An 18,706-nucleotide genomic window follows, 5' to 3' on the forward strand; every position below is an offset into this window, starting at 1 on the left:
TCAAGACTTTGGAGATCTTTATTCTTAATTACTTTTGGAATATTTCACGAAGAAAGTGCAGAGAATGTTGCATAGGCGAATGAAACAAATTCCTAGTTTGATACATTTGGAGTTCATTTTCTTTTAGACAGCAGCATGTGAAAAGTACACAAGGGTGTGAAGACTTTTACAAGGCACTGTACAGCAAGCATGCAGACTCAAGCTCAGCAGGAAGCATTCTAACAGGAGGGCTTGGTCTCTGCTCTCCAGCTATTCCCTGGCTCCTGATTTTACAGAAGACGCATCACTAGCTGGACCTGGGAGCTGGCTATTTCACTAAATGAATAAAGTGATTTATTTACCTGATGGGGCAATTCAAGATGGATCAACCCATGAATGACGCACTCTACTTAAGAGTATTATACTACAACCGTTTCCTACGTACTGATTAAATTAACTTAGGAAGATGTCACATCACAAAGCTGAGCACTCCATGGATGATTCAGATCATGGACTGGTTATCCCACAGACCTCCCTTGACTATGGGATGGTTTCATGCTGGAGGAATTGCCTTTGCTGTCAATAGTCTGTTGTCAACATCCTAAAAAGGACAATCCTCATACAGCTTTAATTCGCAGCATAGGCCTTCAAAAGCACCCTCTTAGCATCTTCTGACAGGTCCCACACTGATTCCTTCAACAGATTGTAGGTGGCCTCGAGAGACAGTTCAGGGGTACTGGACTGCCCCCAGTATGGTACATATGTCCAGACCAAAGCAGTGACAGAAACAGACTTACAGACCTGCTTTAGAATATCATCAGCCTTGATTTCCTTTGCCAGTGGGCACCGTATCTCATCCTGCAGCCCCTTAACTGGTGTCTCGGTAGCCTCTGCTATCCGCTGAAGGGACTCTTGATCCAAGCCAAGATCTATGCAGTAGTTGGAGAGGGTGGAAGTAAGGCTGGACATAGCTTCATTGCAGTTTGTCTCAGTGGAGTATAGGCATATCTGCAGGGCCTTCCCATAGACATTTTTTATCATCTCTCTCCTTGTCTTCCTCACCACAATGGCTATGAGGCCCGGGACAGCCCTCAGCAAAGCTTCTTTCTTCAGATGTGGGATTTCCTCATCCAGAGTCTTCCGGACCTCCTGCATCTCATACTCTTCTGGCTCCAGGCTGGACACCAGGAAGACGTTTGGCTGGGCCACACCCTCTTTCCTCAGAGCATCTATGCAGTCCTTCTTGACCCTGTCTTGGCGCTCCCCTGCATCAAGTAGGGGCATGGAGGCCCTTGGCTTACCGCCTACCCCCAGGTCGGCATCGACCTTGTTTCGAATGAAGAAGAACTGCTTCCCCAGCGCAGCAATGGCCTTCACTAGGACGCTGTGCGCATGCTTGTAGCGCTCGGATGCAACTACAATGAAGAAATCATAGTAGTCCAGCTCCATGTTCTCAAGGTATTGCTCCATCGGCAGCTCCGGAGTCCCAAGACCTGGCAGGTCCCAGACACGGACATTGGGTGCACCCGGGTATGGGAAGGCAGTTGCTTTCCTTGTGGTGGCCGTCACGCCTGTCTTGGCTTCCTCTCCCCCAAAGGCTGCCAGGTTTCTCAGGGCATTGACAAAGGATGATTTTCCAGAGCCGGCCTCCCCTATGACAGCAATGTCCAGACATATGTTAACGGGCGCACTGAGCGCAGAGCAGATGACGACAGGGAAATACATCAACGCGCTCAGCTCACAGGCCTCAAGAATCTCCTGCAGCTTCTCCTGGCTCCGGTGGCTTAAGCCTTCAGCATCTGCCTCAAACTTCCTGAGAAGAATAAAGACAACAAGAAGTTTCAGTTTCTCTCTCATTTGTATCTCTCATTCTCTTCAGCACTTAATGTTTCTTTATTTATTGCCCTTCCTTTCCCCTGCTTGATCCCTTCTCAGTTAATGTTTGTTTATTGACCCTGTTTTCCTATCTACCCCTTTCTCTCCCCTCAGCCATTACTGTAACCATTGTCTATTTTCTCCTGCCAAATCCTCTCCTCAGCAGTTACTGAAGATCTGTTTGTCGCCCCTGGTGCTCACTGACCACTTGTGTAGAAAGAAAGAGTATCTATTTATTTTTTTTACCAACATTTTCCCTTCTGCTGCTTTGTATTTCCAGCTCAAGCAAGGCTGAGATCTGGCATCATGAGCCTTCACATTTGCAAGTACCTGAGGATCAAATATCCCTTTTCCCCTCCCAACATACCTAGTTGGGTCATTGCAGCAACAATCCTGGGTGATGGGCCATGCACCAGGGCTCCTTCTGGCACCCTGAAATCATTAGCCCTGAATCTGGCCACTAAATATCACAACTTCCTCTCCCCCCACCCCCTAGGGCCTCTGAAAGCTGCCTTGTGTCTTCTGCTCAGCCAATCCAGGGAGCAGAAGACTCAACTCACGGATCATTTTGGGGACCTTCTGTGTGGCAGTGCACAGCCTCGCAACTGAGCTGGCCCCAAAATAACAAGTTTCTAACCGTTTCAGATTGAGGATGTCTTTCTCCAGATTGTCCTCCAGTTGGGAAAAGTCGTATTTTCCGGGTTCCAACCCCGACACCAGAAAGAATCGATCTATATCAAGTCCTTCCTTGCTCAGCCTCTTTTTGTATCCCTCTCGCAGGTTCTGCACAGTGGCCTTCAGTTTGAAGCCTGACCCTAAGACCCTTTTTGCTGTGTGAACCTCCAGGTCCACCTTGGTACAGACCACCTGGAAAAGCTTCTTCTGCTGCTTGATGGTCTTGAGCAGCTTAACATGGGTGTCTGTAAGGCAGCCAGCCACGACTACTACAAATATGTCAACTTTGAGGTCAATGCTCGTCAGATACTGGGCTGGCGGAACTTCAGCACTATAACCCGGGAGATCCCAGAGCATGGCATTGGGATACACTGGGAACGAGTAACTAATGGGTTCCTTGGTCTTGCCCACGTTGTTGAAGAATGAAGGGATGTGGCTTTCATCACAACACTCTTGCAAGCCCCGTAGAGCGTTCACCAAGGTGGACTTCCCCGAGCCCTCTTCTCCAATGACTGCCACGCTCAATTTCAGGGCTTTGGCTGCACTTATCAGTGCTTGGATCTGAGCAGCACCAGCTTTGTTGCCTTCCACTTCATAGCGCTGTAGCACACCTTTCAGCACCTCTTCACCGGTGTCCATAGCCTCTGACATTTTTCTTTAATATTCTGCAAGAAAACAAGAAGGGTTATGCAATCAGTCATCACACAATCAGCCCTCTCCAGGGAAATCTTTCCTCCTATCCTCCAGCTCCTGTGCATGGCAAAAGGAAAATTGGTTATTACCTGCTAATTTTCGTTCCTGTAATACCACAGGATCAGTCCAGACAAGCGGGTTTTATTCATCCCTACCGGCAGATGGAGGTAGAGAACAAATCTTTGGGCACTGCCACATACACGAGAGTGCCACCTGCAGTCCCTCAGTATTAATCGATACCCACGCCAAGATAAGAAAAAAATAAAGAGTGAACGAGGTTCCCAACATGGATACCCCTGACCAACTAGATAATCATGCAGAAACGCTAAACCTAGAAATTGAAGCCAAAAAACGGCAAATCTGCTTTGCAAATAAATACAGCAGTAGACCAAGCAGTCTTTCGGCAGAGATCCTTAGGATGGGCCTCTGGGCTAATCTGTGGTATTACAGGAATGAAAATTAGCAAGTAATAACCAATTTTCCTTTCCTGAACATACCCAGATCAGTCCAGACAAGTGGGATGTACCAAAGCCCTCTTACACTGGGCGGGAGCCCGAAAGACCCGCTCGAAGAACACTCTCTCCAAAAGGGGCCGCCTCTGGGGCCCGCACATACAAACAGTAATGCTTGGTAAAAGTGTGCAATGAAGACCACACCACGGCTCTACAGATCTCTTGGGGAGACACCAGCTGACACTCAGCCCAGGACCGTCACCTGAGCTCGAGTCGAATGTGCTCTAAGACCCACTGGAACCACCCTTCCTTTTGATACATAAGCTGTAGAGATAGTCTCTTTCAACCCAACGAGACAAAGAAGCCTTAGACGCCTTTTCTCCCTTTTTTGCTCCCCCGAACAGGGCGAACAAATGATCAGAACGACGAAAAGCGTTAGTGACACCAAAAGGTGAAGTTCTCGTCCCACTGAGGGACCCCGAGCCCAATCCAGAAACCCGGCAACTTCACTGATTGGTTTACATGAAAAACACCTTAGAAGAAACGAAGGTACCATACGCAAGGACACTATATCGGACGATATCCGGAGAAATGGATCACGGCACGAAAGCGCCTGCAATTCTGAAATCCTTCTAGCCGAACAGACAGCTACCAAAAAGACCATCTTCAGAGTCAAGATCTTCAAAGATACCCGATTCAGAGGCTCAAACGGCTCCTTGCAAAGGACCCGTAGCACGAGATTAAGACTCCATTCCATATAAATGCGATGCAGAGGTGGACGGAGATGTTTGACTCCTCATAGAAAACGCACCACATCTGGATGGAATGCCAAGGCCTTCCCCTGGACTCTCCCTCTGAGACAACTCAAAGCGGAAACCTGGACCCGAAGGGAACTATGGGCTAATCCTCCGGATAAACCCTCCTGCAAAAAAGACAAAATATGGGACACCGACACCTGAAGAGGGTCCAATCCCTGTTGTCCACACCAGGTCTTAAACACCTTCCATACCCTGGAATAGGCTAGAGAGGTAGCAGGGCGTCTCGCTTGGAGCAACGTGGTAATTACTGGTTCTGAATACCCCCTCACTTGCAATCACCTCCTCTCAAAAGCCAGACTGCAAGACAAAAGCGATCCTCCCGATCGGAAAATATAGCACCCTGACGCAGGAGATCCGGTAAATGGGTCAGGCGTAGCGGTCCATCCACTGCCAGTGGCACCAGATCCGCGAACCATGGACGGCGAGGCCATTCCGGAACCATCAGAATCACTGACCCCGAGGGGCCCTCTATATGCCTGAGTACCTTTGCTATCAGCAGCCACGGAGGAAAGACGTACAGGAGGACTCCGGTCGGCCACGGACATATGAAGGCATCGAGCCCCACCGCCCCGGATTCCCTCCAGCGGATGAAGAGCCTTTGCATCTTAGTATTGAGATTCGTTGCCATGAGATCGAACTGCGGGGTTCCCCACCATTCGCAGAGAAGCTCCCAGGCCCACTGAGAGAGTTACCACTCCCCCGGATCCAACTGCTGCCGGCTGAAGTAATCCGCCTGGACTTTGTCGACTCCTGCGACATGGGAGGCGGCGATTTCTTCGAGATGAAGCTCTGCCCACTCGAACAGCAGCTGAGTCTCCTGCGCTACTATGGGACTCTTGGTTCCCCCCTGGCAGTTGATGTAAGTCACCGTGGTTGAACTGGCCGAGAAAACTTGCACCATCCGATCGTGGACCAAGGGCAGAAACTGCTCCAGAGCTCAGTGCACTGCTCTTGTCTCCAGGCGATTGATGGACCATATATGTTCCGACGTTGACCAAAGGCCCTGAGCAGACCTGCCCAGACAAACTGCCCCCCAGCCCCAAAGACTTGCATCCATGGTGACCACCACCCAATTCAGGACCTCGAGAGGCATCCCCTTCTCCAGATTGTTCCGATTCATCCACCAGGCCAGACTGGCCCTGGCCGACTCCATCAGAGCCAGGGGAAGGAAATATTGTTGCGACTGAGGATTCCAACGGGACAACAAGGTCTCTGCAGAGGCCTCAAATGGGCAAACGCCCAGGGCACCAGTTACAATGTAGACACCATCGAGCCCAGGACCTGTAAATAATCCCAGACCTTTGACACCTGTAGACGAAGCAGACACGCTATCTGCCCCTGAATTTTGTTCACCCTGTCATCTGTAAGAAACACTCTGCTCCGCTGGGTGTCGAAGCGGGCTCTCAAGTATTCGAGGGAACGTGACGGGACCAGATGGCTCTTCTGCACATTGATAACCCAGCCTAGAGATTCCAGGAGCGACCGAACTCGGTCCATGGACCTCTAGTGACTTTGCCCGTATTAGCCAATCATCCAAGTACGGGTGCACCAGCAATCCCTCTTATCGCAGCGCCGCCACCACTACCACCATCACCTTTGCAAAGGTCCGCAGGGCGGTGGCCAGCCCGAAAGGCAGCGCTTGAAACTGATAGTGCTGTCCCAGAACCATGAATCTGAGAAACCTCTGGAGCTCCTGATGGATGGGGATATGCAGATAAGCTTTGGTGAGATCCAGGGACGCCAAAATCTCTCCTCCCCATACCGCCACAATTACGGTGCGCAACGTCTCCATCCGAAAACGTGGTACCTTCAAACTCTGGTTGACTTTCTTCAGGTCTAGGATAGGTCGGAACGTGCCTTCCTTCTTGGGCGCCACGAAATAGATGGAATATCTGCCTTGTCTCTGTTCGGACACTGGCACAGGTACAACTGCCTCCAGACTAAACAACCGCTGAAGCATTTCCTGGACCGCTGCCCGTTTGCTTCGGGAAAGACAACGCGATTCCAGAAAGACTGACTGCAATGGGTGAGAAAATTCTAAGGCGTAGCCGTTTCTCACCACGCTCAACATCCACTGGTCGGAAGTGATCTTGGTCCACTCCCCATAGAACCGGGCCAGCCTGCCCCCAATTACCAGACGAGGAGTGGACCTGCCGGATCTCATTGTGAGGACACTGCAACCTGCACCCTGGCTGGATCCGCCTCTAGATAACCTTCCAGCCCCTCAAAAGGACTGTTGCCTATGCGAGGACTGTCTTGGGGCCGAGGCCCCCGAGAGCTTCGTCTGACAAAAAAGTCTGGACTCCCGAAAGCGAGGCCGAGAAGAGAAAGGTTTCCGGCCAGACTTTTGATCCTCTGGCAGCCTATTGCCCTTTGTCTCTCCCAGCGACTTCATCAGATGATCGAGGTCCTCACCAAACAGCAGTTTCCCCTGAAAGGGCATATTACAGAGCTGCGATTTTGATGACAGATCCGCTGACCAGTTGCATAGCCACAAGTGTAGTCTGGACGCCACCACTGACAACATAGTGCAGGCCGTGGTTCTCACCAGGTCCTAAAAGGCACCCCCGCCATAGGCAACCCCTGCCTCCAGGCGAGCCGCCTGGACTGGGGAAAGAGTCCCAGAGGCCGACTGCTCCTGTGGCTTCTGGATCCAACACAAACAGGCCCGCTGCATCAGACTTGCACATATCACCGCCCACAAGCCCAGGACCTCAAAAGCTTGCTTGAGATGCACTTCCAACTTCCAATCCTGAACATCCTTCAGAGCGGAAGCTCCAGCCACCGGAATAGAGGTCTTCTTAGTGACTGCCAAAACTGCCACATCCACCTTCAGGACCTTGTGAACGTCCAGATGGTCCTGCAGAAGCGGATAAAGCTTGGACATCGCTCTGCCAACTCGCATACCCAAGTCGGGGGAATCCCACTCTTGGTTGATCAATTTCCTGGATTTTCTTTGGAATTGGGAAAGCGCTGGGGTCTCCATAGGCCATACAGAACCGGATTAGCCCCTTCAGCCTCTGAATCCTCCAGGTGAGCTTAATCCCCAGCTCCTCCAACACCTGAGATATAAGCGGACGAAGCTCCTCTCTCTTGAAAAGCCGGATCACCCGCAGATCATCACCTTTAGCCTCCAGACCCTCCAAGGTCCCCTGTTCAGTTTTACAGTCCTCTGGGTCCAGAGGGGGACCCCCAATCGGGTCCCCATCCTGATCGGCCTCAGAGGGGACCTCATTCTCCTTAGACTCGTCCAAATCTTCCTGTTGCGTCCGGTTGCAGACGGCTGCGACCGCTCTGCCTCACCTCTTTTTTGCCCTTCTCCTCCTCTATGGATAAGATGGCTGCCTCCGGTGCCAAGTGCCGAAACCCTCGGCGTCTCCAGCTCAGCATGGGCATCCCCGTCCACCATGCTCCTTCCCGTGGCCTCCTAGTGTGCGCGCTCATGCATGCTGCCTATGCTTATCTACATGTCATGGCGGGAACCTCGGGGCGTCCCCACCGCATGACATCAATACCTCCGGATATTTAAGCCTCCGCTCCGCTCCTAATGAACGAGTTAGCAAGGACTTCGGTTTAGCTACTCTGACCGCTTCTAAGATGCACGCTTAGATTCCTCACTACCCTCCGGGGTATCTTGCTCCTGAAGAAGCTCCTCGGGGGCCTCTCGCTTCCAACTACCCTTCGGGGTTTCTACTACTAACACAGACAACCGTTCCTCAGGGGTCTCTCTTCTCATTTCAGGATTATCTGCACTTCCAATTACTTGCTCCTCGAGGGCCTTACCAGCTCAGAGGATCCTGCACCACGGACCTTGGGTCCCACCTTCACCATCTACCAGGAGGATTCCTGCACTACTCTTCAGTAAGTACCTCTATGTTCCAGCTCTCCATTTCCACCCACCAGGTTTGGCTTATCCCGCTCTGTGGAACACTACCAACCTTGTACATCTGGGTGAGACTTCTACATCTGAGACTGTCTGAGCGTATTGGCACCTTGCTGGATTTTAGTGCCATTTCTTCCTGCACAATTTCCATCTATCTACAGAAGTACAATAAAGCTTTCCATCTCCAGTGCCTGCTCTCTGAGTCTAGCCTATCACTGTGGTTCCCCACGGGGCCCCTCCCAGTGGGAAGAGTCAGCGCCACTGCAGCTAAGAGTCCACACTATGCCTCAAACCCAACACTTCCGAGTATGATTCCAATCATGCTAGCCGTCCCTCAGGAGGCAGAGTTCGTGGGCCCGCGGAACCTTTAGGGGGGGACCTTCCCCCGCTTTGCCGAACCCGTCAAGCCTTCTGTGATACCGCACTTACCTGCCTACCTAGCCAGGAAGGCCTCGTGCAGTAAAAGTACGAATTTGGGCTGCTAGGGCCCAAGACATCCGGACTTTTTTCCCTAGGTCAAACCATGGGAGACAGGAGTGGTGGGGACCCCCGGGGAGAAGCTCCCCTATCTGGCTCCACTTCTGCGGCCATAGCCACTCCCTCCTGTGATCCCAGCGCTACCTCTGCGGCTTTGCTTGCCTTTCAGACCCCCCCTCCAGCACACTCCGTGCAGAGGAGGAGGTCATTCAGGCTGACCGACGGGCTACCACAGGCCCTGCAGGTCTCTCTGAGCTGCTTGTCTGACATAACAAGCACCAAGAAATAAAGCAAGGCAAAATAAAAATCCAAACAAGCAATCCTATGCTTGCCGTGCTTTCCCACGGCCCGGATTGCGAGGGGGAAGGGCCGCAGCACACGGCAGATGTCAAACCCTGAAGAGGGCGCACTGCCCCAAGAATTTCCTGCCGGCACAGTGAACAGGCCGCTGCCATGACTGAAAACCGCATGGCTCGTTCGGGAGAACAGCCAGCCCCCACCGGGACCACCTTCCTCTGAATTATCCCCCGATCCGCCCACTTACTGCCCAGCCTGCACCCGACAATTTCACCGAGGATTTCAGCCTGCTAGGTCACACAGCCTACCTCATGCTTCTGCTGTTGCATTCAGCCTGCTAGGCCGCACAGCCTGCCGCATGCTTCTGCTGTTGCAAAAGGAGACAGCTGCCGGTGACTTTTTTTTTTTTTTTTTTTAAACAAAGGAAAATTGGTTCTTACCTGCTAATTTTCGTTCCTGTAGTACCACGGATCAGTCCAGACCGTGGATTGAGCCTCCTGTCCAGCAGATGGAGACAGACCAGTAGAACCATTGTCAAAGCAGATAAGAACAAAGATAACCAAGAAGAAAAAGATCAAGCAAGTAACCAGAAAACTCAAATGAGTAACAATTACAACCATTGAATGGACTCTGTAGAAGAACACTCTTGCATATGCATGGTCATCAACACAGATGCTTCCGGTGTCCTGAAGATAAAGATAGATAACTGGCATCCAGAGACCTGTGGGAAAAGCTTCGAGTGGACGACATAAAAGAAACAGGGAAGGGCGTCTGGACTGATCCGAGGTACTACAGGAACGAAAATTAACAGGTAAGAACTAATTTTCCTTTCCCTGTACATACCTGGATCAGTCCAGACCGTGGGATGTACCAAAGCTTCCCTAAACCGGGTGGGACAGAGACAGTCCCGCTCGAAGCACCTGCTGACCAAAAGAACCAAAAACCGGTGCTTGAACATCAAGACGGTAGTGTTGAACAAAAGTATGTAGGGATGTCCATGTAGTGGCCCTGCAGATTTCTTGTGTAGAGACCGATTGACACTCCGCTCATGAAGTAGCTTGAGAATGCAATGAATGAGCCTTTAAGCCCTCAGGAACCGCCTGGCCTTGGCAAAGATAGGCCGAGGAAATCGCCTCCTTCAACCACCGAGCATTAGTAGTCTTAGAAGCCGGTTTGCCCCGATTTGGACCACTCCAGAGGACAAAAAGATGATCGGAGACCCAAAACTCATTGGTGACCTGGAGGTACCGTAGTAACACACGTTTCATATCAAGCCGACGAAGATTGCCCCCAATGGGACCCGCAACATCCGCCAGAGAGAACGCGGGAAGCTCCACAGACTGGTTGACATGAAAGGCGGAAACGACTTTTGGCAAGAAGGAAGGAACCGTTTTGAGAAAGACTCCCGAATCAGAAAAACGCAGAAAAGGCTCCTGACAGGACAACGCTTGAATCTCTGAAACCAGACGAGCGGAACAGATAGAAACAAGAAAAACCGCCTTAAGCATAAGATCCTTTACTGTAGCCCAACGGAGGGGCTCGAACGGAGCCACACAGAGAGCCCAAAGGACAAGATTAAGACTCCAGGACGGACAAGTGGAGCGGACGGGCGGCCGCAAATGCTTGGCGCCCTTCAAGAACCGAACAACGTTCGGGTGAGACGCCAAAGTGTGACCTTCTACTCTACTGAGGAGAGAGCCGAGGGCAGACACTTGTACGCGCAACGAACTGAAGGAGAGACCCTTGGAGAGACCCTTGGAGAGACCCTTCTGGAGTAAAGAAAGAACCAACAAAATCGGTGCGGAGCATGCCGAAACACCCGATTCCGCACAGACGGTCTCAAAAACTTTCCAAACGTATACATAAGCCAAAGAAGTAGACGGCTTACGAGCCCGCAGGAGGGTGGAGATAACTTCCTCCTTATAGCCTTTATGCCTCAGGTGTCTCCGATCAAAAGCCAGGCCGCTAGACAAAAGCGATCTGCCTGGTCGAAAAATACGGGCCCCTGCTGAAGCAGATGAGGAAGATGGCTGAGATGAAGAGGCCTGTCCGTTGCCAGGTTGACAAGATCCGCGAACCACGGTCTGTGAGGCCAATCGGGTGCTACCAGAATAACTGGCCCCTTGTGGAGTTCTATTCTTCTGAGAACTTTTCCCACCAGAGGCCACGGCGGAAACACATAGGGGAGGACGTCTGCCTCCACTCCCTCCGAACAGCGCTCCCTCCAGCAGCTGAAGAATCTGTTGGCCTTGGCATTGCGCAAGGTCACCGTGAGGTCCAGGTGAGGGGGACCCCACCTGCTGACGATCAAATCCATGGCTTTGTCCGAGAGCTCCCACTCTCCTGGATCGAGACGTTGGCAACTGAGGAAATCGGCTTGCACATTCTCCGCCAGGCAATCCAGGTGACACTCCACCCAGGCAAGGAGCTGGCTGGCTTCCAGGACCACTAGGAGACTCCGAGTGCTCCCCTGCCGGTTGATATACGCGACCGTGGTGGAGTTGTCGGAGAGGACCCTCACCGCCTTGCTGCGGATCAGGGGCAGAAACACTTGGAGAGCCAGTCGAACTGCCCGGGCCTCCAGCCGATTGATGTGCCAGCGGGATTGAACTGGGGACCAGTCTCCCTGCGTGATCTGAGACTGGCAGACTGCTTCACGGCCAGAGAGACTGGCATCCGTAGTGACTACAATCCACTGTGGGGTCTGAAGAGGCAGTCCCCGCAGAAGATGTGGAAGCGAAAGCCACCACTGCATGTTGGCAATGGTAGAGGCCGAAAGCGGGAGAACCGTGTGAAACTGTTCCAACACCAGCTGCCAGCGGGATAGCAAATTTCTCTGTAACGGTCTCATATGCGCAAAAGCCCAGGGGACGGCTTCCGGTTAAGATGGCGGCTTGAGAGGCACGGTTTGAAAACCGCTGCGGCAATTCCTGAAGAATAAATTTTTTTTCTCTTTGAATAAACATGCCTCCGAAACGCAAGGGGAAGGTGAGGGTCTTCCCCATGGAACCCATCCCTTCCCCAATCCAGCAGGAAATTATACACTACCTGTCAGCACCTATCCTTCCAGGAGCCGAGGAGCCCGCTGAGCGAGGGAGTGAGGGAGAACCCCCTTCGCTCTTGGAGGAGGCGTAACTGAGCCCGGATCTGAGGAGGCCACCAGCGTGCAGAGATGACGGAGGAGCAGGGGACGTTGACCCGGGAAGTGTTTCTGCTTCCGGGACCGCCTCAGCAGTGGAGGGGAGTTTTGATCCTGTTACTCCGACGACGAGTGCAGCTACAGCCGCGGATAACAACTCAGAGACTGCTAAGGAGGCGGAGACAGCAGCCGGAGAGTCGAGGCTGCTGATACAAAACGCCCGGGAGATTGCTGCAGATGCTCTACCGCAGAGTGAAGCAGGTAGGGGAGAAAACAGCGAAGTCAATGGAATATGGGGACCCTCCCCTCCTATTCCTCCTAATCCTGCCGGTGTGACCCTAGAAGGACTTTGGGACTTGCTTGTGGGGTTTAGGCAGGAGACAAAAAATGCTTTTCAAATGTTGAACCAAGCCAATATAAAGCAACATCAAGATCTGGCTGCTTTAGAACATAAAGTGTCAGAAGTTAATCTGAAGGTTGGAAAGCTGGAAAAAGAGACAGAAAAAACAAATGAGTTTAAAGCTGCTGTTGCTAAAGATCGTACAAGATTAGATAGAAGGATGGAATCACTCGAAAACAATTCAAAAAGTTTGAATTTACGTTTATTAAATTTCCCCCGCATTGTGGGAGAGACTCCATTCGTTACTCTAAAGAAATTTTTCTCAGAAATTTTGGGGTTTTCAGATAGTGATATACCTATGGTTAATTCTTGTTTCTTTTTGCCAAATAATAGGTCAAATGAACCCTTCCAGGGAAATTTGACGAATTTCCTGGAAAATTCAGATCAAATGGTGATTGACAAAGGTACTTTGTTAATCTCATTAATCACTAATTTTGAAGTAAACAAGATTATGAAGGTTTATTTTAGAAAATACCCAGTTAAGTATTATGATTCAAATGTAAAAATTTTCCCAGATCTGGCCTTAGCAACGCAGCAAAGGAGGAAATTGTTTCTAAATCTCCGCTCGGAAGTAATTGCTTTAGGATTCACCTTCATATTACGTTTCCCCTGTAAATGCTTAGTTAAAACAAGAGATGAATGTAATATATTTTTCACACCGGAACAATTGGCTAGTTTTATTGAGTTAAAGAAGCAACCCACATCAACCCCAGAGTCCAATTAAGCAGTAATAGGTGCCCAAGCCGAATGTTACTTAACCCATCTATTGTTACTTGTGTGGATGTTAAATTCTCCCTTATTCAGCCCTAATGTTTTGGTAATTTAGAGTAATTATATGTACTAAGGAAGAAGTCCATTATATTTATAATATGGTTTTTTCTTTTAGCTTGTTTCTTTCTTATAGTAATTATTGTGAATAATGGCTTCTGGGATTTCTGTTATAAATCTTTGATTTGTAATTATGAAAATGCATAAATAAAGAATAAAAAAAAAAAAAAAGCCCAGGGGACTAGGTTGATGGTGGAGGCCATAGTTCCCAGGACCTGGAGGTAGTCCCACGCCGTCGGAAGCGGAAGTGAGATAAGATTGCACACCTGGTCGATAAGTTTGAGAGCCCGAGCGCGTGGTAGGGACACCTTGCCAACCCGAGTATTGAAGTGTGCCCCCAGAAATTCCAACACGTGGGAAGGCTGAAGATTGCTTTTGGGGAAGTTAACTATCCACCTGAGAGAGGTGAGGAGAGCTAGAACCCGGTCGACAGCCTGCTGGCAGAGAACCTCCAACTCGGCCCGCACAAGCCAGTTGTCCAGATAAAGGTGGACCAGGACTCCTTCTCGGCGGAGAGCAGCCGCCACCACCACGACCTTGGTGAAGGTGCGCGGCGCGATGGCTAGAGTGAAAGCCAACGTCCGGAACTGAAAATGCTGGTTCAGGATGTGGAAGCGAAGATACTTCTGGTGCCCGTGGGGAATCGGGATGTGTAAGTAAGCCTCTGTCAGATCGAGAGATGCAAGATATTCGCTGGAATGAACCGCCGCTATGACTGCTCTCAGGGTCTCCATACGAAAATGTGGCACCTTGAGGGCCCGGTTGACCCTTTTGCGGTCCAAGATCGGACGAAAAGCACCCTCTTTCTTTGGCACTATGAAGTAGATGGAATATTGGCCGGTGCCAAGTTCCTCCTCTGGAACTGGGATAATGGCGCCCAGCCTCAGGAGCCTGGTAAGCGTTTGGTCCACCGCATCCCGTTTCAGACAACCGCAGGGAGAGACTACATATAAGTCCGGTAGGTCTCGAGAAAATTCTAAAGTGTACCCGTCTCGGATAATCTCGAGAACCCACTGGTCCGACGTGATTTTGACCCACTCCTCAAAAAACAGGGAGAGACGACCACCTAGATTGGGAACAGAGGAATGGGTCGACCGAATTTCATTGGTAAGCGGGCTTTGGGGTGGTACGCTGGGAGGCCCCCTCGCGGAAGGGCCTGCAACCTCGAAAGGGCTGAGACCAAGATTGAGAACGGGAGGGCACAAACGCCCGAGATTGTTTCAGTCATTCCTCAGGCAGCTTATGGACCTTGGTGTCCCCCAAGGAATTAATAAGCTGCTCAAGGTCCTCTCTGAAGAGCAACTTACCCTTAAAAGGCAGAGTGCCCAACTGCACCTTGGAAGACGGGTCCGTTGACCAATTGTGCAACCAGAGGAGCCTTCTGGTGGATACCGCAGAGACCACTGCTTTCGCCTGGACGCGGAGGTGGTCATACAGAGCATCTGCCCCATACGTATACCCTCTGCAGACGGGAGGTCCTGGGTGCCGAGCAGTTGTTGAACCCACCTAAGGCTTGCCCGCTGCATGAGACTGGTGCAGACAGTCGCCCGAATTCCCAAGGCCAGAACCTCGAAGATGGAATTCGAGCTTACGATCCTGTACATCCTTCAAGGCCGTAGCTCCCACCACTGGTATAGTGGTGTGCTTGGTAACAGCGGAGACGGAAGAATCCACTGTGGGAACTTTCAGCATTTCCAGGCAGTCTTCTGGGAGGGGATAAAGCTTGTCCATAGCTCTCCTGACACGGAGCCCCGCTTCGGGAGCGTCCCATGCCTGGAGGAGCAGCAACTTGTGCATAGGATGGAAGGGAAAAGCCAAGCTGGAACCCTGAGTCCCGCCAGAACTGGGTCCATGTGCGCTGGCAGAGCAGCTGTTAGAGTATCCACCGGGGGCCCCTCAATCCCTAACTCCTGAAGTACAAAGGGAATGAGAGGTTCCAATTCCTCCCTCTGAAACATACGGAGAACCCGGGGATCATCCCCTTCCAGAGGGGGGAGTGTCCCCGCCAAATCCATACCTGGATCCAGAGTGACTAGGGGAGTCGGAGGATCAGGGAGAGGAGGGACCCCCAGCACCACCCACACCCGGACAGACCCCTGCGCCTCCTGAGCCATAGGAGCGAGCGGAGGGGCTAACCGTGGGAGTTTGGCTGGCAGGGGACCTGGTGAAGGGTCCTCCCTCCTCCTGCAAGCTGGCCAGGTAGGATTTGTGCATGAGAAGCACAAATTCCGATGAAAACGTGGCCTAGCCTTGCCAGAGGGGGGGGTGGGGGAGGGGGTCAGGGGACCACGTCCTGGGGCTGCACGGGGCTCAAATCGGGAGGAAGACTACAAAAGAACTGACTCCTCAGCACGAGCAGCCCCGAATCGGGAGCTGCTCGAACCCACAAAATGGCTGCCGTTCCCGCGGTTTGCTGACACGGGAACAACCTTGCCATGCAGTTAGAAGTGCGACCCTGGGTTTGTTTTGTTAGCGCTGCTGAGGAGGGACCTTCCTCACCCGGCAAACACGAAGAACAGAGCCCCTCGCGCGTCGAGGGCTCACCACAAGCAATGCAGCAGTGGGATTCACGGCATACTCTGTGAAGAGGAGCCGCGATCTGCAGAAAAAAACAGCTGATTTCAAAAACTTTGCTGCAGGGAGGAGCGGAGGCAGAGGAACGAATCCTGCATGCTCCTCTGTACACAATACCTTGGCTGCCGGTAGAAGAAATAAAAAACAGACCGGTTTGTGGAATTTTTTTTTTTTTTTACTTCAGTAATGAGAGACAGGGGAAAGCACCTCCCTAAGACAGTGCTAGGGAAGCAGCCAGGAAAGGGGGGAGTGACTGGACCACCAGTTTCACCCCACAATAGGATCACCGGGAAAACAGGGCTTAGGCTATGCCAAACACAAGGGGCCAAGCCCCCCTAAGCCCTGAAAGAGCCAGGAGACTGGACTGTCTCCTGATAGAAAAAAACCAGATAGAGCCCAAGTCTCTTTTTTTTTTTTTTTAACTCAAAATAAAGTAGTACTTGCTTGATCCTTAAGAGAGAAAGATGCCCAACAGGGAAAAGGGCTAACTAGCCAAGATCAGGGAACCGCAGGTTGAGCTGATCCATCTGCTGGAGACAGACAAATACTGAGGGGCTGCAGGGTAGGCTCTGTCCTTTCAGTTTTGGTCTGTCTCAATCTACTGGACAGGAGGCTCAACCCACAGTCTGGACTGATCCGGGTACGTACAGGGAACAAAGATTTAAAGGTCCAGACACACAGGTAAGCACAAAAATAAAAGTAAGGGTACTTTCCTGTCCTGGCAGGCGCAGTGCTTCGGGCCCACCGAGGGAACCAGACCACTGGCTGTTAGTGGTCCCAGGGTCACGGGCTGAAGCTTACCAGGGGCATCCAACCCCCCCCCCCGTTTGCCCTGCTCAACCCGAGGGACGACCTCGGGGAGCAATCTTCCTTAAAATATCCAGTCAGTCAGGACGGTTGGGTTAGCACCTCTACCATCTGCTGGAGGTAGAGAAATACTGAGGGACTGCAGGTGGCACTCTCCTATATGTGGCATTGCCCAAAGTTTTGTTCTCTACCTCCATCTGCTGGTAGGGATGAATAAAACTAGCTTGTCTGGACTGATCTGAGTATGTTCAGAAATAGATTCTGAAGAGCAGGCCGCCTCAGCCAGTGGTCAGACCACTGCTTTTGAGGTCACCCACAGTGAGAAAACAGCTCGAGTTTCACAATCCATTTCCGCTGCACTGAAGGTAAGATGGGAATGGGTCGGTAAGAAAAAATTGTCTATCAAGGGGAGTCAATCTAACATAGGAGGTTATTATTTAGGTCTGACAACAAAAGAGGATGTCACTGAAATCTCTCCAGCCGAGGAGCTTGGGTAGGTGGGTGACTGCCTTCTTATGGGTAGCGAGGGAAAATGGGGTGGGGCAAGAGGGTGTGGAAAGAGAGAAAATCACCTCAACGGAGAAGGGAGGGGGAGAGATAAGCAAATGAAATGAAACTTGTAACTCCTAGTTTGATGATTTTCTCGGTCAAAAACAGTCATTGATATACTTAAGCCATTGGCAAAAACCTCCATCATCAGACAGAGCTGGGAGTGGGCGAACAACCTCAAGAACTGCAATTCAATTTAGACAAACCAAACGGTTAGCAAGCAAAGGAGGCCGTTTGCTCCGGGCTTCCTGTTGTTTTCTTCCATGCACCTACCTCCTGCAGTGTGGTCTGAGAAGGGGCAGTCCCGGGTGGGGAGCGCTCTGGGAGCTTGAGCCCTCTGAAGGATGACCTAGCTGCTCTTGGAGCTCGTCGGGAGTCTGCAACTACAGCAACGACTCAGGAAGCAAAACGCAGCAACCGCTGAGCTACGGCCCCGGCTCCTCCTTCTTCGCTTCCTGCACAGGGCACTGGTATGGGAGCGGATCAGGAGTGAAAGCGGGTCTGGATCAGAGCTCTCCCTCTTCCTATCTTGGGATCCTTTGGCCTGGGTGAGGAGCGATCAGTCGATTTCTGTTTGTGTGACCTCGGGCATTACTATTTGGTCTTTGCAGGATTTAAAGAATGTCGCTCTCTTGTTTGTTTACAGCCTGGTTATTGCTATCTGTGCATCATTGTTATCTGTATTTTTAGAGGCTGGACGGCTCTCCTCGGTGGATACATTCCAGTGCCTTTTTTTTTCTGCAAAGAAAGGTGCTGGTGCCCAGATGCAGGGCCATCCGCAGGTAAAGGACGGGGAAAATCGGGGCAATCGCATAGCGCCCAGTAAGCCTGCCCCCCTGCAACTGGTGATCATCCGTCCTTTTACTGGCAGGAGATCAATTCGAGAGCAGCGATTTTTACTTCCTTTCCCACCCTTATGGCATGGGGAAGGCGTGGAAAGAGAGAGGCACTACTTGTGCTTTTCTCTGTCTCCCCTCTCCTCCCCTATGAGTATTTTTCTCAGATTTAGTTTCAGGAATGATTATTGTCATGACAACATTTGTATATCTTGTGAAAGTAATATGTAAAGTGGTTAAACGGAGAAGAAAACCTCGAGAGATTCAGTTATGTTATCATTTATTGATCTTCATACACAGGTTAATGTACAAAATCAAATGGTTGTTTTTTGTTTTGGTTTATATTCTACTTTTCAGGCACTTCAGAGCAGATGAGAATCAGGTACCATTGGTGTTTGTACCTGAGGCAATGGAAGGTAAAGGG

General features: G+C 51.1%; 2 protein-coding genes across 3 annotated transcripts in view; one reads left to right on the forward strand and one right to left on the reverse strand.

Annotated features, from left to right (window-relative positions):
- LOC115075677 (interferon-inducible GTPase 5-like) lies at nucleotides 1-17,838 on the reverse strand. Its single transcript, XM_029576295.1, has 3 exons — nucleotides 17,720-17,838; nucleotides 2,492-3,194; nucleotides 1-1,792 (listed from the first exon to the last, which is right to left on the reverse strand). The coding sequence occupies exons 2-3, from the start codon at nucleotides 3,178-3,180 to the stop codon at nucleotides 607-609; spliced, it is 1,875 nt and encodes a 624-aa protein (XP_029432155.1). The 5' UTR covers nucleotides 3,181-3,194; nucleotides 17,720-17,838; the 3' UTR covers nucleotides 1-606.
- Nucleotides 17,151-18,706, forward strand: part of LOC115075675 — a 21,125-nt gene continuing 19,569 nt past the window's right edge. Inside the window, exon 1 of one of the 2 annotated variants that reach the window (XM_029576294.1) lies at nucleotides 17,151-17,262. The gene's annotated coding sequence lies outside the window, so the exon portion shown is untranslated. Of the gene's footprint in view, nucleotides 17,263-17,862; nucleotides 17,995-18,706 lie in introns of those variants that run through there. The other variant, XM_029576293.1, reaches the window with a different exon arrangement.

The sequence above is a fragment of the Rhinatrema bivittatum genome, chromosome 14 (assembly GCF_901001135.1).
Source record: "Rhinatrema bivittatum chromosome 14, aRhiBiv1.1, whole genome shotgun sequence".
NCBI classification, from domain to species: domain Eukaryota; kingdom Metazoa; phylum Chordata; class Amphibia; order Gymnophiona; family Rhinatrematidae; genus Rhinatrema; species Rhinatrema bivittatum.

What these genes read in the sequence shown, in the direction of transcription:
- LOC115075677 (XM_029576295.1), bottom strand. Translation starts at nt 3,180, where the DNA reads ATGTCAGAGGCTATGGACACCGGTGAAGAGGTGCTGAAAGGTGTGCTA. An exon ending in GACATCCTCAATCTGAAACG is followed by an intron (nt 1,793 to 2,491) that starts GTTAGAAACTTG and finishes TATTCTTCTCAG; the next exon opens with GAAGTTTGAGGCAGATGCTG.